This window comes from Sabethes cyaneus, chromosome 2 (genome assembly GCF_943734655.1).
Source record: "Sabethes cyaneus chromosome 2, idSabCyanKW18_F2, whole genome shotgun sequence".
NCBI lineage: Eukaryota > Metazoa > Arthropoda > Insecta > Diptera > Culicidae > Sabethes > Sabethes cyaneus.
Genome location: NC_071354.1, coordinates 225,509,795 through 225,532,120, shown reverse-complemented (window position 1 = coordinate 225,532,120; position 22,326 = coordinate 225,509,795). Strand labels below are relative to the sequence as shown.

Below are 22,326 nucleotides of genomic sequence, written 5' to 3'. Positions count from 1 at the left end.
CTTACGCTTGCGTTTTGCTAGCGAAAAATTAATACCATTTCGGTTCGGGAAAGCAGAACATCGAAGAATGATGGAAAAAGAATTATCGAGTACGGGTTTTCCGGCGGTTATTGGAATGGATGCGACTATTGACAAAAAATAAAAAGAAAGTTTCGTCTTTGTGTGCACTGGCACCTAGTCTGATTTTAAACAAATGATAATGAAAGAAAAATACTTTTGTCTTTTCCGTTTGTCCCGTAGCGAATCCCCAAGAGAGAACTTTCCGCCTTCTGTTCTACCGAATCGAGTTTGCACCAAAAATTAAATGAATTATAACAATATTTAGAGACCTGCTAGAGGAACCCGGCCGTACGACCGACCGACCGGGGGCGTCACATGTGCCGGGCCGGCATTCGCCGTCGTCGAAGCTGAAAATGGCCAGTCGAATGAATATTTGCACTTCTCTGTTAGTATTTCTTTCGTCCATTTATGTTATTGGTGAACGATCGGAAAATTGGGTGTCGGGTTGGAAGAAGTCTCGTACCGACGGACGGAGTCGGCCAACGCGCAACGGAAGCGGAGATTTTCGAGTTAGATACGAGCGGAAAAAGCGGCAGTCGGAATAAGCAAATTTAATTAAAAAACAGCACCGTGTTTGCTTTAGATTTGCTCCTCGTGTGGCCGGTGGCTGGTTCGACTCCGGTTGGACCGCGAAACTAACGGGCACCTCGGGTGATGATGTGCCTGAAGATGGAAAAGAAGAAAAACTGTCGATTTTTGTCTATGCGGAGGGAAATTGAAAAATTGAAAATTGTTGAGCTAGCTGCCAAGCGATGGATGGGTTCGGAGAATCAGAACGAATTTAATCCCTGCGAAATGAATCTTAAAGGCAAAGAAGAATCTTGGGCCAATATTGGCAATCAATAGAGTGAGAGAGAGAGTGTAGTTTTTGGCAAAGCGTGTGCTTCCGCCGGAGTTGTAGGTCCATGTGTCGAGTGATGGGGAACGCGACCGGAGTGCAGAACGTTGACCTCACCGACTATTTTCGTTCGCAGTCATTTCTCGAAAGTTTGCATTCTTTCTCCCGTTCGGAGATTTAATTAAAAATGCTGACGTGTGCTTTCGGGGATCAGCACATTTTAATTAAAAGTGTTTAGTAGCTATGTGGAGCAGTCCGAGATCGAAATTGGTTCGGGTGGCAAACGTGGTTTATTTGAATAATAGGATGTCATTGCGAGATGAAGTTTTTTTCTATTAGATTCTTCTGGTTCTCATCTTGGGAAAACTTATACCAGATTTTAGATTAAAAATGCTATTTTTGACACAATAGGTTGAAACATGCGGAACTACGAAAAAATATCGCTGCCCTCAATAAAGCTGCTTTTGACAGCTACTACCAGTTTTTTGAGAAATATTTCACGGCTGATTAGGCATTTGAAAATCATTTTTGAAGTTTTTGAAACCCCCCCTCCCTATAAAATTGGCTTGAAAACTCGGGGCGCAAAAAAATAATTTGTAGGATATAAGCCAATTTTTTTATAAGCTCAATTGTCTGTGGTCTCTATAGCCTAAAAAACTCGAAAATTAATATTCATTTTTGCACGCATTTGTTGGTACGATTCGTCTGTATGGGGAGACTTTATGGTGGCCTGTTCTACTACGGATCTCATTTTCACACTCCGACAAGTCCTCCAGAGATGTCAGGAGTAAAACTTAACCGCGCATCATTTTCGTGTATTTCAGGGCAGCATATGATACAGTTGACCGCGAACAGCGAAGGCAGATAATACATAAGAACGGTTTACCGGTCATACTGACGCAGCTGATTAGATACTCTGGAGCGAGTGATGTGCCACGTGCGCGTTTCGAGGACACTCTCGAGTCCTTTTGAATTGTGCAGAAGGTTGCGGCAAGGGATGGACTGTCCTATATATTATTCAATCGCTATAGGTACGATCTTCAGCAAGAGTAGCCAACTCCTAGTCTTCGCAGACGACCTCGACATCATTACTAGAAACTTTGGGACGGCGGAGGCTAGGCGGATTGGGTTACAAATCAATGCATCGAAAACAACGAGAAAGCAACGTTTGCCTCCCACGAACAGTGACTATTGACGGCGATGAACTGGAAGTGGTTGATGAGTTCGAATATTTGGGATCTCTCCGCCAACAATAAGGAGATTCAAGGACGCATTCAAGCTGGATGTCGGGCATATTTTTCCCTCCGCAACACGAATCAAGACACATACGCTGCCGCATAAAGCTGATGATGTACAAAACGCTCCTCTACGAACTTGCGATTGTACCGTTGCTTACGGAAGACATGCGTGCCGAGTGATTGCGGAGGGGCGGCCACGTCGCAAGAATGGCGGACGACTGTGCAGTGAAATCTGTGCTCATCAACAAGTCCACTGGCATCAGGAATAGAGTGGCCTAACGTGCCACCCTAGTACCACAAACTGACTTTTATGTGATTAAATCGAGTCATTAATAAGTTGCCATAGCTAAAACTATCGAAAATGTGCTACTTCGGTAGATGACTTGACCATGTTGAAGCCGGCTTGCGATCGGAGGATCGAGGACAGTGCAGACAAGTTCTTCATACAGTAGGAGCGACCCAGGCTCTGTGCTGCTACGTAGATTCTTAAATAAACAGTATAAAATTAATTAGGCAGCAGCAATCACAATCAATAGCAGTGTTGCGAAGCCCGCGCTCGTGTGGCCTAATTTTCTGATACACGGGAGCTTGTTCTAACGTGCAAACGTGTGTATTTAGCTATCAATCACAGTCGTCACTCTCGCTCGTCAGTGCAACCCAAGCAGTTGATACCGATCGCTCGCGAGGCCCGCACTCTTGAGTTGTCGGCTTAATGAGCAGGTTGTGCAGAAAGACGCTACGAGGTTGTGCGCTCACCAGCGTTGAAGTACCGGTATGTATACCCACAGCTGCCGCGGTTGTTTATCGTACGCTAGCGAGAGTGGAATAAGCGTTAAATGCTATGCAGCTCATACTCGCTCGCGGGAGCATGGACATCGTTTGTTTCTGGCTCCATTTGCAGCATAGGAGGGGCTCACGTAGAACGACGAATGCAAGCTCAATTCGACAAAGCTTGACTGTTTCGCACACACATTTTTAATTTACTGTATTATAATAAATGCTCTAAAACATTCCTATGAATTTGATACAAGAAGACAAGTTTAAATTTCCTATATGCACTGTATATCAGTTTTTTCCGTTTCATAGAGTTGGTAGTTTCACTAAGAGTTTCATCGTGTCACAATCGCACTTCTTTTGGTGTTTGGCGACCATATCGTATTTTAAAAATATTATGTGACTTGTAGCACTAGTCAATTTTAAGTAACCGGCTTAAAATGAATGTTAACTGGTTTACGGATCTTGCGTTAAACAAAAAATATTTGTCGTTGGACACAAACTGACGGTTCAACGGAATAAATAAATTAATAATTTGGGTTATCATTTACTACTGGTTCACATTCGTCAATTTCCTTGCAAATAATTCATATATAGCACCATTTATTGTGACAGGTTAATTTAAAATATAATTGCCTTTCAACTAACATACGAACAACGAGTGAAAATTATGACAATTAAAATATCATCAATTATCTTACGTCCTCTGCACATCAATAGTTCTTTTCGATACTCTGTTTATTAGTTGTTTCACACTTGGCAGCTATACAAACGAAAGTATATAAACAATTGCGTGCAACTAATTGTAAAGCAACAAATTAAACGCCCAAAACCTATTATCGAATCGGACAGTCGCTAATTCCTCCCCACTTTAAAAATTGCTGCATCACGTCACATCCATGAATATTCCTTCAACCCCTTTTTCATATAAGACATCAGTTTTGAATATATTCCTGTAGTATTTCAATGAAATCGAGCGAAAGATAGGGTTGTTCGCTCACTTTTTTATAACTGCTAACTTTCAGGATATCAAATTTGACTAGGTTTATCGCCGTCCTAAGAAGTCTAGTCCTCATTCTAGAGGAGACCCATCGTTTTTTCTGGCGTATTTTCCTAACACAGACATTAAATTGGTCTAAGTTTATAGCGGTCCTAAAAATGTTGTTAGGACGAATGGACTTAATCACTTTTTCCCAAGCATAGATCAATATAAGACTGAACGTCGTAAAGAATCTTCGACCTATTGGGACAAGGGAACTTGTCACTTTTTTTTTCAAAAAAAAAAAAAAAATAAACGAAATCACAGTAAACAGCTGGCGTGTTTAACTGTCGTCCCTGCCTGTGAAGCAAGGCGATCACGAAGAAAATGTATGGAGATAAATGACCTTGAAGCTTTCTGTAAATTTCCACTCATTGGTGATTGAATGAGAACATTATACTAGAAACCACATAATTGCTACATCTATTAGCGTTCAAAATCTTTCATATTTTCGTGACGGTAACTAGAATCTAAACCATGGAATGACGCTATGCGGTAATGCGTAGTCCTACGTCAAAGATACAGCAAAATTTGTAGCCGTACATCCTAGTATGGAGCACGCGGGCTGTTAGTTGCTCGTACGTGTTGGCTACATGAGCAGGTTGTGCAGAAAGACCCTACGAGACTGTACGCTCCCGTGCAGGGATGAAAAAAAATCGCTCCTATCGATCAAGATCATTGGAGCGATCAGATTCAGGATAGGATAGGATTCAGATTCTGACTAGGATAAACCTCATGTCAGATCATGTTCATTGCATGATTGCGTTGAGAAATATAACCGATACAGATGATTGGTTGTGTGCAGCATATGAATCTCAATACAAACAACATGAGTAACCTTTTTTTCTCGCAACTAGATAAGATGTAAAACTGTGATCGACTACTGAGATGGTTTAGAGTATAAAATCTTGTGATCAATGCTAAAGTTTCACTGTTTGTCACGTACTGTACGGATCGTGATCCGTGCGTGTGGCGATAACTTACAGATTTGATCAAAATCGCTGACTTTTCTATCCCTGCTCCCGTGTATGCAGGTAGCAGAATGTAAGCACACAGCACCTGCGGTTGTTTGCCGTACGCACGCGCCAGTAGAGTAAGCGTTGGATGCTATGCTCGCGGGAGAGTGGGCATCGTTTGCTTCTCGTTGGATTTGCAATACCTACTGCTAATTAGTAGTACCTTCACTTTGAACACTTGTATGGATGTGCTACTGTAATGCGTAATAATAATAATAATGTAATAATGTAATAATGGAAACATCTGACGAATGCTAGCATCAGGAGCAAACCCATCGCAGATTTCGGAAATAAACAGGGAATTTTACTCACAACAGTGCAAAACTCCAAGAATGGAGCCGGACTGTCAAGGTTACAGTCAGGCCTCCGTCGTGTACTGAAAATAATGCCAATTCTCGTCGTTTTACTGGCAAAACGCAGAAGGCGCAGATTGCCGCCTATGGGCTGGAATGCGAAATTTTTGTGATAACTGGCGCTGTCTATCAGACCGAGGCGCCCCGGTCGACGAAAGGCATGAACTAGCAATTTTTTATCTTAAAAAATCAGAGGGGTTGTGTACAAGACACGACCGCATATATAGGTGACGCAGGACTACGTAAGTCTCTTTGTAGTGATAGTAGCAACATATATACATGCTACATGCGTTATATGTAACATTTATCAAAGTAGTAACATTGCATACGTTCAATTTTCAAAAGATTGTGCATTTGAAAACAATTTAACAAAATCAAGAACACAAACTATTGCTTTCCTGCTACCTTACTGAAATTAAAGATTGTTTTTATTACCCATGGTTCCCTACGTTGAAGGGATTTTACCAATTCAATCCTATTTTATCAACGGCACATCTTTTCACTACACTTCTAATGAAACGGCAAGCATGCGTATTCGTACAGAGTCCTATTATAACCGAACACTACAGCTGTAGCACATTTTTCCAACACAGATATCAAATTCGCCTAGGTGTAATCATCTCGCAGTAAAGAATTTGCGATTTGTTGAGACAATAAGTTTGTGTCATTTTTTCTGGCACACTTCCCTAACACAGACATCAAAATGGCCTAGGTTCAATCGGTTTCGGAAGAAATCTGTTGGTACGAGGGGGCTTTGTCACTCTTTCTGGCGTACTTCCCAAGCAAGGACATCAAAATGGTCTAGGTTGAACCGCGGTGTTACGAAATCTTGTTGAAATGAGGAAACTTTGTCACTTGTTTTGGCTTACTTCCCAAGCACAGATATCAAATTGGTATAGGTTTAGATCATCGCAAAGAATCTTCCAACCAATCACGAAGCAAGAATTCTGGTAAAACATAGGTTCATTATTTTCAATTTTTCAATAGTTCAACATCAAGAATCCATACTTTTCTTCATTTAGGTCAATTCTTAGAGGATTTTTCGATCGATTGGTGTAAGAATATTGAAAATCGATCGGAAAACCGCTGAGCTATTAGCGCTCAAAACCTTTCATTTTTCGTGACGCTCGCGTTTTTCGACTTTTTGGAATGACACCCTATCTCAAAACTTGCCGTAAGACGTAGTCCTACGTCAAAAAAACTGGCATCGATTGGGATTGACTTAAAAATTTTCGAAGTTTTATCACAGAGAACAGATTAACAGGCTCGAAGGAAGAAATCGATTTTTTGTGTGTAAAATCTGTCGGTAGCGCCCTCCAGAAATAGTTTGCCAAACGCATCAAAAAATATTCATGTACCTTTATCAATATTTCTTTGTGCTGGAGTTACATAGCAGCGATGGCAGCGACATCAAGATTTAGTTTGCCACTTACAGCTCGAGGGGTGCTCTATTGAAGGATTACTCGTAGATTACATAAAAACCTTTTACACACTTTTTGTCAATTGCCTGGTAGTCTGTTCTCTGTGGTTTTATTATGCAAAAATGCTTCATAACCGTAATGAACAATGCGCCTCCATTGATTCCAACGTCAAAGCGAACGCGTGGTTATTGTCCAACTTACAATGCTGAATTTTGAAATTCGCTAAAAACGTTTGGAAACCATGATCTTTCTTTTTGATCACGTGATTCAATTGTTTCCAATTTTTGCAATTACAATGAAGTTTATGCTTTCACAGCCCTCAGTTAGTTTGTTGCATAATTTTCGATTCTAGCCAGAGATTCACCCAAGAATATCAACAATAAGCAGCGTCAAACCGAATCTGCTTCTGCAAACAAACCGAATAAAAGTTATTTGTTTTGGAGCGGCCACAGGAAAATAAACTATCACTCGTTTGTTTACAGAGAATTATTTTCACAATGATAAATAATCTGGATCGCCTAAATTTAAAATTTTGATTCAGATATTTTTGGAGTGCAATTTTTGAGTCTCCCGAATAAGACGGTGGGTGGTGGTGCACGTCTACGGCTATTTCATAGTTGTCCATTGATCAATAAAGTTGATTTTTATTACATTTTTAGTATCTGGTATAACCTAATTAATTGCCAGAAATGAACTTTACTGGTTAATGCACAGCTGAGATATCGCGTTGGGCGTACAGCGCCGTCTATCGCCTTATTCGGGAGATTTCTGAAGCAATCATACAAAAGCTTCCATTAGCTGGGGGTGCAATACTTCAACACTTTCAACTCATTCAGCAATCCGAATTTCTCGCCTACTAAGCCAGTCTGATTGATTGACAGTGATTATTTTAATCCTTCTGACGAATAAAAAAAAACATTTCATTCGCCATCATTTGATTTCAGTAAAGCGAGATAGCAAGAGAAAGAGGAAAATCCAGATCCCGGGTAGCCAGCCACGGATTGCGGAATTAAAAGATAGCACATAGTTATAGAGCGATCACGGTCACCTCGTTCGGTAGGCAACTATACTTTCGCTCCGATTTTCTGATGAATATCATTTCATTTGTCCTTGTTATTTTTTCGGATGTTTCATCCTGGTCAACCTACCCGGCGCAGCCGCGCCGGCCGTGATCGTCAGCGTCATTCAGTGAGTGCATACAGATAAGAGCCGAGGCCGAAGCCGAAGGTTTCGTTGCTGGATTTTAAATTCAATTACCTACTTGTGATTTTTTTCATCTTCCGCCCACACCACACCACACAGTTTGTCCATCGGAAACCAACCGTGGCGGCCGGCCCGGCCGATGATACTGCTGCAGTTGCAGCAGTAGGTACCCACCAATTTTTTTCTCGCTGTTTTGTTTTTAAACATATCGCTTCGTTTCCTTCCTTCCGCGGCTGCGAAACCTCCGTATAATTGGATTGGATGATTTAATTTCATGGTGGGTTTCACTTTTGTCTATTTGACCAGACAGGTTGGTCACAAATTGCCAGCTGCCGGCCAGAGGCCGCCAGGCCGGTGGAAGGGTATTACGTTTCTCTCCGTGGGAATTCTGCATTTGTTCCAATATTTGTTCGATCAATCAAAATTCATGGTTTTATATAGAAGGAGTCATTCTCTGGCACTTACCAGCACAGTTTTGAGCTTATGCTGGAGCTTCCTCCACCACGTATATTAATTGTTTTGTTTGGTTCTTTTCACACACTTTTTCAGTACTAACTTATCGTTTACTACAGCAGGGTAGGACGTCAAGCATCGTTGTTGTCAGTTTCCACTACTTTCACTATAATACAGTATCAGCAACGTTGTTTGTTAGAACAGTTTACCTTCCTGATTTCTAAATGTTTTGTATCATAGTTTATACCTAGAACCTTGCTTTTGTTTTGGGTTTTTTAAACTTCCTACTAGCTTTAAGGTTAGGTTGAAAACAAACTGAAAAACGCCGTACTTGATTCGGTTAATAATTGACATGTAGGCAGCACGCACTGTTCGCTGTACTGTTCACGCGGTTTTTCCGCTTCCGACTTCACTTGATGTATGTAGATTATAATTGTTTTTAAATAGTGTAAAAGTGTTCACTGCTACTTAACGCGAGTAGAAAACGGAACCGCTACTTGAGAAAAACAAAAGCGAAGTTCAAATTGGAATCTTTTGACTTGACGGTACATAATTGGTATGTCCTGGTAGGTTGCTACGATGAACCGAATGGTTGGTTGATTTATTTACAATGCTCTTACGCGTTACGTTGCTAGGTTACGTCCGGGTTGTTTGCCCGAGAGCTCAAAGAATAAATAAGATCATTCTGATCAGTTTAGAATCGTGTTTTTCTACAGCCGAATCAGATTTTTTTCTTCTTATAGACGTGTTTGACTGACTGTGTTTCTACTTTGGCTTGCTGACAAACGTTAGTCATCAACAATGTGTATTTGGAATTGTGTTTTTTTTCTCTCTTGTGTTGTTTGTTATCTAGAAGCTGCTGCTATTGCTGAACATTTGTCCCGGTAAACAGCCAGGTAAAGTTAGGTTACTGTCTTACGTCAGCTGTTAATATACTATTACATTGTTCATTATATTTGTTTCGATTTTTCCCTCGTTTACTTGCTGTTGTAAGTATAAATCTTTTAGTAGTCGCCGTTGTTTATTCAAATTTTTTGGTCCTTGTATTCATTTTATTTTTATTAGTCCTGTTAAAGCTTCCCTACAAACTTCAAAGTATTGTGAGAAGTTTCATACATTTTTTCTTTCTCTGTTTAGACTGGCTATATTTATTTTAAAATATGTTTGTGTTTGCTCTTAAATAGATCATACAAAACTGTATCTTTTACCGTTTCATGCTATATGTGTCTGTTTTTTTGTTGTTGTTTCTGTTTACTTAAGTGGCGTTGTTCAATATATATATAACTGTATCTATCTTTACACCATCAGCGCTTAGCTTAGCGGGTATTACCTTCTTAGTCTGTGGACCATGTTGCCGGTAAAACTTGGTTTTGCAAATTTTGCAGTATCTAACAAATAGGGTAAGCTTCCTGTTTCTGACGTTTTAGTTCTTTGCTAAGAAAATTGGCTTAAGAATTTTTTTCTCGGTAAGGATTAGTAACGAAATTTCCTTATACACTTGCTTAGTTGCTATCTGTCTATAATTGGTAAAATTTGCTTGTATGTATATATATAAATGTAAGAGTTTATTGATCTGTTTTGTATCGCTTGCTTGTGTTATACAAAAATTTAAGTATTTAATTTTAATTATACCCTGTTCAAATATGTTTAATTCAATTGCATGTATATTTTTTCTTAAGTTCAAAATTATACATCTCTATTTGAGTATTATGCACAAGGAAAATAATACACTTTTTAGTTATTTATGCTTCTTTTTTTATGATGTTCTCTTTTATAATGAAAATCTTTAGGTGTTTTCGTGTATATAGAATTAACGACATTTTGTTTTGCAATAAAATAACAATTTTTCATAGAACGAAAACAATGTCTAACTAAGTTACAGCATTACATTTTGTTTTTGTTTTATACATATATTCTGGGGTTACTATCAATTTGAATGCAACACTGAAATTTGAGTACAAAATTAACAAAGTACGAAAAGAGTGCATGCTTAGGAAAGTAACAAACAAATACAAACTTCAACTTTATGGTGATGGAAATGTGCGTCTAACCCACTACAGTATGTTCCGTTTATCAAATTTCTGGTAATTTTATGGAAAATGTGACGTGCGATAGTGCGTCTGAAAAAGGCTCGCATCAACGGGAAGATTGTGCATTGTGCTGCCAATGATTTTGTGACTGTGAATTTTACACGATCAAAACAAAATACTAATGGAACTGTTCTCTTTTGTAGCTGAGCTGAGACGTTTTCATATACGTTTTCAGATTAAAATTACGGTACAAAACAACAATCAACAGCAAACGGCGAGTACAAATACAAACAAACAACCAAACAGCAAACGAACAACAAAAACAAACACTGAATTGCCACGGCAACAACGATCGGCCCCGATCACGAACCATCTCACGCACACACACAGGAATGCAGAGAAATGTTTTCGTGATCGGGCCATTCGAAACAAAAAAAAACAGATAAAAACAACAACGCAAAACAGTTAGTTTACTTGAACGAGTATGATAGAGTTAGAAAGATAGAACAAATTAACTTACCGGCGTTTCGATTTTTTGTAACATTTTTCCGACGCAGTTTACAAACACGACGACGCACGCGAACGCGACATTCTTTGTTTATACATACAGAGAGTTTGACAGATTCCGCAGGTGTGAAAACGCTCTCAACTCAACAGTCCGCACGTGTGGAAAGGACATTTTCTTTTCTCTACAAAAGACAATGACGGTTTCAATGTCTCTCAAACAAAAAAAAAAATGAAAGCAACAGAAACAAAAAAGAAGAAGGAAACGAAACGAAAAACCGAATAGAAAAAGGAAGAAAACTCGTTTTGCTTGATGTGTGTTAATTAGTTATTATTCTCCTCTTTTGTTTCCAGTTGTTTTTTTTTTGTTGTTTTTATCTGCACTCTTTTTTGTTTGCTGGCATCCCTTCCTTCGTTCCAACCAACATCATCGAAGATGGCGCCAGCGTTTGATTGCAGTTACCAATCAATCGTATTTGCTTGCTCGTAATAAGTAATAATAATTCACAATAATAAACTGGTATGCTTGTCGCTTGGTTGTTGTTGTTTTGTTTTTTTTTTCTTCTTTTATTCTTGCTCTCAAATACGTGTCGTTTCATCAGTAAGGTGATTTCTTTTTTTTCCTTTGTTTACTTTTGTATAACTTGTGTATGCGAGAGAAAACTTGTTTCGTCTAAATTGTCACTTGTTTTTTTTTTGTTTACGAAAATTTCGGGCTTCTCTGCAGCTTCTTTCTAAAAGTCAAGTCTCAAATTGATGTTTTCTTTTTTTTATGCTTTTGTATGAGAAACTTTCCTGTCTTTCTTTGCTGTTTTGTATGGTGAGTGGGTGATCGTGTGAGTGTGTTTTTTGTTTCTTTTTTTTTACGTGTGTTTTTACCTTCCATATAATTTGCCTTAGGTTTACATTCGTTTTTAATTGAAATAATTTTTTTCACATAAATCTGCATGTTACTGCACATTTAAATTGTTCTTTTTTTGCGCTCATATTTTTTTTTGTTCATTTTGCCCACGTTGGTTGTTCATGAGTTCTTTGAATGATAAAAATTAATTTATAATAATTTTATTATCATAGTATTTGTTTTAAATATTTGTATTATTTTATTTAATTTAAATTTCAATATAATTTATATTTAACTAAGTTTTTTTGTTTTTCTTTCTTTGAATTACGTTTTTATTTAATTCATATATTTCATGTATTTATAATAATTTACAATCTCATTTGAATTTACCGCCCGCGCGCGCGCACACTCGGGATAGTTTTCCACTTTTCAGCGTAAAAAATATCCAAAGTTTTAAACTTCTCCTTGCACCTGAATCATAGCTGTCTGTTTCTGTTTTTATTTCCACTAATTTCTGCCTGCCTGGTGATAAATTTAAATTTTTTTCCACATTACCTCACAGTTGTTGTTGTTGTTTTTTTTTGTTTGGTTTGCTTACTGTCTTACTTTTAGTAACAATTATTATTATTGCATTTTTCCTTTCTCCCTTTTCGCTTGCATCTGTTTCTTTTGTCATCCGCACACAAATTTTTTTTTTGCTTTTCCATTTGCCGGTTTATCGTTACGTGTTTGTTTGTTGTTTTGCGGCTTATCATTTTCGCTTCCGCCGCTCTACTATGCGCCCGGACGCCGTTTTGTTTTGGTGTGTAGAGTTCGAAAATAGAATCCAATCCAATGTGAAGCTCTGTCTGTGTTCTAAATAAGGGCGGTCATCTATGCGGTTTATCTTTGGCTAACCTCCTTCGCATTATTTTTTGTATGTTTTTTGTTTGTTTGTTCTATTTTGTTGTTGTTTGTTGTTCTTGTTACTGGGGGTGAGAGCTGCAGCAGGATGAATTCAAATAGAGTATCGTACAGTTAGTTTTGCTTGCAAATTGAAAAGTAAAGTAGGAATAGGTGCTAAAAACGATCGCTTAATGCGCAAAAATGTTATAGCTTCCGATCGCATCCTGTCTGTCCATATTAATAAATATATATACCTAAGACCTCTAGCTGTGACCACTGTCTGTCTGTCTCCGTTTCCGTTTATCGCTTTACAATTATATTTTTAATTCTTTCACGAAGTAAAAATAGTATATTTCAATAGAATGCTTGCTTCCAGCAATAGAAAAAACAGAAACGTAATAAGTTTTGTTTAATTATTGTGTATTTTTTTTTGCTCGCAAGTGGACACTTTTGCCCCACTTTACCTCTAACGCGTTCGTTCAACTGTTGTGTTTAAAACTGCTCAAACACATTCACAGTACGTTCTCAGCCGTCGCTTAGATAGCTTAGAAATCGGGTTTCCTCCGTCTAGCCCTTACAGTGTAGGTAATAATAATTTTATTTAAAAGTAAAAATTAAGTAAATATAAAGAGCATAACAAATATTTTACGAAACAAATTTCCTCATTTTGGTTAATCCTTAATAGCTTAAACAATGATGCACTTTTTGTGTTCTTCTGTTGTTGTTGTTGTTGTTGTTCTTTTTTGTTGTTTTCTTTGCTTAAAAATATGTGTTTGGGTGTGTGTGGGTGTGTTGTGTTAGTATATTTGGTTGAATATTTTGCTATTCCTTGTTTTTTTTTTTGTTTTCTGGGGTAGCATTATTATCATTTTGTGAATGTGGTTGTTAGTTGTTAGTCCTACACGGGATTATGTAATTCGTTTTTCTTTTGCTTTACTTTGCTGTGTTTGTGTGATCGTGATCTTTGTGTCTTTTTTCCTTTTCCCCACAAAAAAACAAATGTACGACGAACGCGTTTTTTGCCGCCCAGCCAGCCCGCTGTCATGGACATCAGAAAACCATTCTCCCGTACGCTCGACACATACAATTTACCGTTTACCAGATTTTTTTTTCGTGTGTATTTCTGTGTATTCATTCCGCTTCACGCTGACCGACCACCACCGACATCGAGGCCGGTTTCAAAATATTATTTTTAACTTTCGCACTGCAAACATGGTGGGAAAATTGTTTTCCACGAATAACTTTTTATCGCTGGTGCAATTATTACACATAAAAACAAGCAACACGCTCGGTCCCCAAAATTGGCTGACTAATTGTCGTCACCCCGCGAAAAACGGAAAATGTACACAAAAAACGTAAACAACGACGACACAGCGCAATAATCATTTTGACACATGCATGTGCGCACGTGTGTGTGTGTTTCGGCAAGCTGCTGCTAGTTGGTGTAAAAGCTTTGTTGCTTTTAATCGGTTGCAAAATGATTGTTTGGTTTTTAATTCAAGTCGCGTGCGTTTATTTGTATGTGTGTGTGTAGTAAAGTTGTGTGTGGATGCCGCATTTAGTTAGCCCAATTTTAGCTGCTGTCTAATTTTTTTACATATTCACGGGTTACTGCTGGGTTTGCTGACTGGCGCGGTTGTACTTTTTGCTAAACGTCCTCGTGTTGTTGTTTTTTTGTTTTGTTTTAAAGTTGGTAGCTCTGCGTGCTTGCTGTCATGCCTGGGACAAATGGAAATCACACCCCGTTCCAAAATAATAGCGAAGATGGTGATCATATATTGCTTAGTTTATTTCAATGGTAGCCGTTGGTGAATGCTGCTGGAATTAGTTGTCCCTGTAATGTGAGAAAAAAAGATAGAGAAAACAGGAAAAGAACGTCAGTCCGGTTGCAACAGGCAGAAAGTGATGGGTTTTGTACGTGTGATGACTGCGAAGCTGTGCTGCTGGTTGATTTGTCGGAAACTGGAAGCGTCACCTACATGTGGTGTTCCCATGACTGTTACTTACAAAAAAATACGATCAAAAGGACACACTGTTCTGAATTAAAAATTGCTGAGAATAAATAGTTTTAAAGGCCGAATGATAAAAAATCGTGACACCATGAAAACAGGAAGATGAGAACAGGAAGTCTCGTAAAAAAATTGCGGGAAAGTACCCTAACCCTCGGTGTAATGCCATCCGTTTCATAGGACTGAATGTTGGGAGGGAGAAGATGGAGGACCTACTTTATCCCATATTTTAAACTCGCCACCAGGGAACGAGTAGAGCTAAACTTCCCGATTTGGAGTCGTGACCTGATATTAAAGAGCTGCCTGAAACCTTTAGTGTCGCTCTTTAGTAACTCTCCAACTTACAACGGTGGCGGCAGAAGTCTCAGTAAGGGCTATTATTGGGATGCGGCTCAATAATTGGCCCTTCTGCTGTTCGATCAGTCAGATCAGCGAGATCTGGCCGCTAATAAACGACAGCGGTCGGCTGATATGACGTTGGTTGCTGGACATCAGCAGTCGAGTTGCCATTCCGAAAACAGCTTTCTCGGCAAAGCGTAATTTACTACCGCAGCGGGTAAAACCGGTAAAAACCCGGTGGGCCGGTTAAAAACCAGGAATAGCCATTAGCCATTAGCGTTTTTATTGAAAACAGTGCTATGGGTGCGGAAAAATCAACCACATTTTGAAAGGTATCATCAGGGTTTTAACCGATCTTATTTTTCTACCGCAGTCATACGTGGTGATGTGACTAAAAAATTGTGATTCAGATTCATTCCGTCCGTTTAATGGTGGAGTACGTACGTTATGCATAATATAAGGTGATTTATGTATTTTGGACAGGCTTTGGACGCTAACCAGTGGCTGACGCACTCATACTTCGGATTGTACAGCAGAATGAATGCGTTCTGATCTTTTTATACATTTTCGTTTGCTTTACCGTTTGGAGTAGTGAATGATTGCAAAACAGTCAATTGACTGGAAGGAATGAAATACAACCGCGATATGATTTAATACTACTAAAAACAACCACTACATGTGCGTGAAAGAAGTCGGTCGGGCGCCGTTCGACACAAATAAACATCGTCCTTGCATTGGACTAACGCTGGGCGACAAACTTTTCCTGTTGGCTTCTCTTAAGAGGTCACTTGGATTGTAGGCTGCAGTCAAATGATCGTGTTTGAAGCGCAAGTTGAATGCAGAAAGCGTACGCATTCAAGCAGTTACAATCAACTTGTGAATCCTTTTCAAGCCTTGGATACCATCAACGGACAAGTTCTGCTGCCCTTCCGGCGGTCGCAGCGAATAATTGATGATAAAAGTAACGAAATAAACGTCATAATCGAAACTGGATTTAAAATAGAAGATCCGGCACATCGTATAAAAACGAAATCTGACCAGAGCTCAGAGGACCTGCTTGCTGCTAAGATTTCTGTATAGGAAGCACGGGAGTAAGTATTGGCTCAGTTTTCCTCTGTGTCAGTAAAACAACTACAGGATCCCTGCTTAGCAGTGGAGTCGAACTCAAAAAAGTAAAACAAAACATAGGCCCAAGTGCGAGTGGGTATTAATGTGCTAAAGCAGTCCATTCATCCCGCTGGAGGGCTAGTGAGATGTCGTCGTCAACAGCATCGAATCGGAGTGGCTCGTGCTGTTTCAAGCAGTCGTCTCCATTCAATTCTATTTTGGGCCACTCGTTGGCAGTTTTACAACCGTCTTAGAAGTTGCAATTCACTTTCAACCCGGTCAAGCCAAATTGCACATTGAGCTCCTTTGCTTCTGGTGCCCGTGGGGTTATTGAACAGTGCCGTTTTCGTCGCACTATCGTCCGGCATTCTCACGACGTGCCCGGTCCACCGTAGCATACCGACTTTCTTCAGATGTACGATAGGAATAAACTTCAAACAGTGCCCATAGCTCGTGATTCGCACGGCTCCGCCTCTTTCAGCTTTTAGTTTGAGCTCCGTCAAATGTTGTCCGCAGCACTTTCCGCTCGAACATGGTGAAGGCGCGTATGTCCTTCGTGAGCAGCATCACAGCTTGGCGTCTATGAAGGACAACCAGTCTAATAAAGGTTTTGTAGATGTAAGCTAGAAGCTGTGATGTCTGTCGATAAAAAAAGGTCAAGACCTTAAAGAACGTTTATACCCATGTATTTATTTATTTTTTATATATTAGATGTCAGCTTTGTACAGCAGTGGATGCTTCTTGCTACGGATGTGTTTTGCGAAGGTCATAATAGGCCGGATTTTCCGTTTGAATGCGCCGCTGGATATCCTTACTAGCGTTGCTGTCCGCGGTCATCAACGATCCTAAACACATGAATTCATCTACCGCTTCTAGTTTGTCGCTGTCAACGGTTACCGTCCGTAGGAAGCGCGTGTTTGTCTCCTTTCCTTATATACGTCGTTTTCAATCTGACGTATTTACCTCCGCCATCGCAAGTTCTTGGCTATAATATCAAAGTCTTCTGCGAAGCCTGGGTGTTAGTTGATTTTACTGAAAATCGATAAAATTTCGATGGTAGCTCATCGACTCACCCCTTCAAAAGTGTTGTTGAACAATACGCAGGATAAGCCGTTACCTTGTCTGAAACTTTGATGTATCTGAAAGGAATACGAGAGTGTCCAAGGCGCACGAAACACATCACTCGATCCAATGCAGCCCTGATCAATCGCGTCAGTTTGTCCGGACAGCCGTATGTACTATTTGCGATTGCTGGTCTCGATCGACTGTATCGTATGCTGTTTTGACATCAATAAAGATGTTATGAGTGTTATGTTATGAGTAGCTTTATTACAAAATGTGTGAAAATAATCGAAATATCAGAATCAATTTACTTTGGTTCGACATGATCACCATGGTCTTGAGAAGTCGCTCTCTCCAATCTAACTTGTTACTGCTTCGATGCAAGATCTAGACTCACTCTACTTTACCTACTTACTTACTTATTTAGTTGGCCTTACGTCTTATGACAAGGCCTGCGTAACGTAATTCCTCTATCTAATGCGGTCCACGGCAGCTGATCTCCAGTTCCGCGGGCACCCAGTGCTCGCCAGATCTCGTTCCACCTGGGCTTACTGCGCTCCTCTTCGTCTTACTCTCTCCGGATTCGATGCGGAAACCGTTTTTGTAGGATAGTTGTCCGTCATTCTAGCAAAATGTCCTACCCAACGTATCCGTCCAGCTTTTGCCACATTCTGAATACTGAGTTACTGAGTCCTACGCTGTAGAGACGCGCTCGCTAAAGATGGTTCCTAGCATTCGCCGTTCAAAAACTCGGAGTGCTCGCAGGATATTTTCTAGCAATGTCCAGGTTTCATGTCCGTAGAGGTCAACCGGTCTAATTAGCATTTTGTACAATGTGCACTTTGAAGGGAGGCTCAGATTGTTCGACGTTTGTAGAAGGCCCGACTTCCGCTGATAATCTCACAGCTGGTATTGTTGCTTTCTGTTGATGATGATGATGATGATGGAGCCCACCTCATTCCCCTACAAAGGTTTGAGATAGTCGATTTATCTAATAGATAATTAGTGAATATACATTTGAACCAGGTAGGCAAACAAAACGATCTGGTTTTTGACACAGATATAAATTCCTGCGATGGTATTCAAATACAAGTTATAACTATTAAAAATATATAATTTTTCAAGTTATTTCCAAACCAAGAATCTCCAGTATCAATTTGCAACCTTCTGCCAGTTACCAAGATGTTCATATCATTTTGGTTAAGCCGATACCCAGTTTAGCCCGCTACTAAGTCGACGCAGTCCCGACGAGGCCATTCCCGCTGTAATCAGCAAGCAAAGCAAAGTCCAACCTTCAACTTAGTATGAGACTTATAAGGGCATCCCCACCCAGGGAAATCAAAAAAATTTCCAACCCGAAAAAATCCTTGACTGGCTAGGAAAATAAACATCTAATAACAAGCAGAAGCATCCAAATCTTCCTGAACACTCACGAATTTGTCAATTACTAGTAGTAAAGTCAGATATTTCTAATAGAAAGAACAGTCAAATTTAAAATCAGTCCTCTATATCTGTTTAACGCGCGCGGTTCTCAAACCTTTGAAGACTACTCTCTTTTTTTTAACTACATTAACAATTACAAAATCCATCATCACCATGGTGACGAACATAATAGTTTTAATGTGCTTTATTAATCTCTAACAAATACTTGATTAACAGATGTCCAAATTAAAAATCAGTAGCAAGAACTTCGTCAAATATTATTTAAATTAAAAATATAATAAACTAAAAAAAATCAAAATACTGCCTTTACGTGTGAAATGCATTGTCTCTTAAATTCTGATAGCGCCGTTGTACGTCTGATGTGCCTAGGTATCGAATTGTATATCTTAATTCCCTTAACCCTTTGTCTGTACACTGGGGTCAATTTGACCCCAGGCCACTTTGAGAAGCTATAACTTTTTTATTTTTCAATGAATTAATCTACTTTTTTCGCGACTAGGTGTGTCTACCGGAAATCTTTTATAATAGAAGTTATTTGATAAAAATTTTTCGAAAACTTACGTTTTGCGACAATTTAATTGAAAAACTTACGTTGTCTGTACATTGGGGTCAATTTGACCCCAAAATTAAAATTTTCATATCTCAGCGAAAACTTGACGGATTTCCGAATTTTCAGATGTTTTAGAAAGGTAATTTAATGGACTAAATAGTAAAATTATGAATGGTGACTTGGCGAGGGGGACCTTTTACAAGGAGGGGTTTTAGTAACGAAAAGTCGGAAAAATCGACATTTTTCAAATTTGTGACGTTAATATCACGAAATCCTTACCACCTAGAGCGATGATTCCTTCTACAAAAATATACGCGTACATGGGATCTTCAAAATTACGTGTGGCATTTTACAGGATTTGCTCGCTAGGTGGCGGTAAGGCGAGCATAATAAACTTTTTTTGTCTTAAATTTATGAATTCTACTCGTGTAAATCGTTCTTGCTCGCAGAAAAATTGGACTGATAGACAAGATTTGCAGTAAACATGGTCTTGTGACAGATAAAATCTATGGCTAATAGTGTGATTCAGAATTTGATCGCTAGGTGTCATTGGTGCTCCATTTGTTTTTATGTTTTTATCGCAGCTTAGAATACTGACTAGATAGAAGATTTTTTGTCTACGGCATAATTGTTCAAATAGTCGAGACCACTCTATTCCGGAATTTTTGGTACAACATTTAGTCGCCAGGTGACGCTGACGATGTATTTATTTTCTTCCGGTAATATGTCCATTTTTGCGGATCGTTTTAACACACATCCTGGCTGAATCGGTAATGTATTGGCTATATAGTATTGCGAATAATTGGGTATTTTAATTTCCCCAAAAAAGTGGATTTTTTCACCTTATTTGATAGCTCGTCGTTTTCTGCATCTAACAGTTCTTTTTTTATTTCAACTAGGTCAATATTTAATGAAAAAATTAATAAAAATCTAAAATAGAATGATTTGCTGTTTGACAGATATCAACCAAGCTGATTGATTGAAATGATGTCAGAAGTTCTCTCCCTCCCTTCTAACTTTCTGATAGAGCTCTTCATTTTGACCGAGCTTTTGACAGCTCCCGTATGAAACCTGTATCGTCCGATGACCATAGTTTATATATTCACTGTGTTGTCTGAGGTGAGCTGAGAAGAAAAGTGGGTTACTTTTCAGCTATCGTCTTATCCCAAAAAAAATTTTTAAATTAAAAAAATTCTATTTTTATTACTTTCATTCGTCAAATTTGAAAAAGTCTTCATGTGACGATACAGTGACATCATATGTTACCATAATATGTGAAAATTTATATACCGCTAAAATACCCAATTGTTACTAGTTTATTTTTGCTAATTAATGTCGAAGACGACGATCTCTTGTCGAAATAATATGTTCATACATAGTCAATAAATTAAAACAAAAGGCATACTAGCACCACCTGGTGGTTAAATGCTGTGCTAAACTGTCTATCATAGAAGGACCTGACCAATCTTGCCGTATACAGGAAACTTCCAAGTCATCTACTTGTTTGACTGCGACCAATATTTATAAAATGGTACACCTACACCACCTGGTGGATGAATTCTGAACCGTTCACCAAGGTTTTATCTACCACCGGACTATGTACACTTCGTATCTTGTCTATATAATCAACTTTAGCGAGAACAAGAACGATTTACACGAGCAGAAACCAAAAATTTGATACCAGAAAAGATCGATTTTTTTCCGGATAAACGTCACCTAGCGAGCAGATCCAGTAAAATGCCACACGTGACTTTGAAGATCTCGTGTTTGCGTATATTTTTGTAGAAGAAAGCATTGTTCTAGCTGATAAGGATTTCAAGATATAAACCTCACAAATCTGGAAAAATCCAATTTTTCCGATTTGTTTTCACTAAAACCCCTCCTTGTAAAACGTTCCCCCCACCAAGTCGTCATCCAAAATTTTATCATTTAGTCCATTAAATTGCCTTTCTAAAACAGTTGAAAATTCGGATATCCGTCTATTTTTCGCTGAGATATAGCAGTTTGAATTTTGGGGTCAAATTGACCCCAATGTACAGACAACGTTAGTATCTTTTTTGTACAGACAGAAGGTTAAAGAACAAAGAATTTTGAGAAGCACTAGTTATAAAATTAGGTGTTCTAATCTCTGCCGCATTTCTAGTATTATATCTATGGATGTCACTTCCCCTTACAATTCGATCACACAAATATCGAGGCAGCAATCCATTAACTACTTTGAATATGAACACCATTGTCAAGAAAACAATTCGTTGCTTCACCGACAACCATTGCAAAGCATCCAGCATCAACGTTGAGGAAGTGAATCTATTGCATCGCAAAATCAAACGCATGATTTTATTTTGTAAACGCTGCAACCTCGATATTTGTGATTCATTCGCTAAGAATAATATGGAAGTGCAAAAATCTAAGTGGGGAGAGATGATTGATTTATAGAGATGAATCTTACTAAAAGTATTCAGCTCTTTTTTCAAACGACAGAGAATCCCGTACTTCTTGGCAATTTTTTTGATAACATTGTCAATATGGGTATTGAACTTGAGTTTGTCATCAATAATTACTCCAAGATATTTAATCTCGTGTACCCGTTCAATGATTTCCCCGTCAATCTCTACATCAACGTGATCATTCAAACGCGCGTTGCGCGATATTACCATGAATTTGGTTTTACTGGTATTCAACTTCAGTTGTTTGAATTTCAACCATCTACTCAGCGAGCGTAAATCTACATTCAAGTGTGTTATGGCATAATCGAGATTTTTAGCTGCTATGAACAACACAGTATCATCAGCGAAAAGATTGATGTCACAGAAACGTAAGACTCGTCTCATGTCATTAATGTACATAATGAATAATAGAGGCCCTAATACACTCCCTTGGGGTACACCTAGAGTGTTCCTCACGGGATCTGAGATAAAATCATTAAAAATTGTCTTTTGAGTTCTGTCACATAAGTAGCTCTCAAACCATTTATATGCAGTACTCGTTATTCCGAAGCGCTTTACTGTTTGTAATAATAAGGGCCTAGAAATCGTTTCAAAAGCGCGTTTCAAATCCAAAAACACAGCAACAATAGTATCTTTACGCTCGATATTCTCTTTCCATTTTGCTAACACCAAATTCAATGCAGTTTCACAAGAATGATCTTCCCGATATCCTGA

The 22,326-nt window shown here is 38.8% G+C and overlaps 1 protein-coding gene across 3 annotated transcripts in view; it reads right to left on the bottom strand.

Moving 5' to 3' along the window:
- Positions 1–12,083: 12,083 nt before the first annotated feature.
- The window catches only part of LOC128738022 (RNA-binding protein Musashi homolog Rbp6), a 1,503,411-nt gene continuing 1,493,168 nt past the window's right edge, over positions 12,084–22,326 (bottom strand). For all 3 annotated transcript variants that reach the window (XM_053832828.1, XM_053832829.1, XM_053832830.1), the window contains one exon: positions 12,084–14,489. In XM_053832828.1, coding sequence (XP_053688803.1) covers positions 14,448–14,489 — 42 coding nt within the window. In that variant the 3' untranslated portion in view covers positions 12,084–14,447. The remainder of the gene's footprint in view (positions 14,490–22,326) is intronic.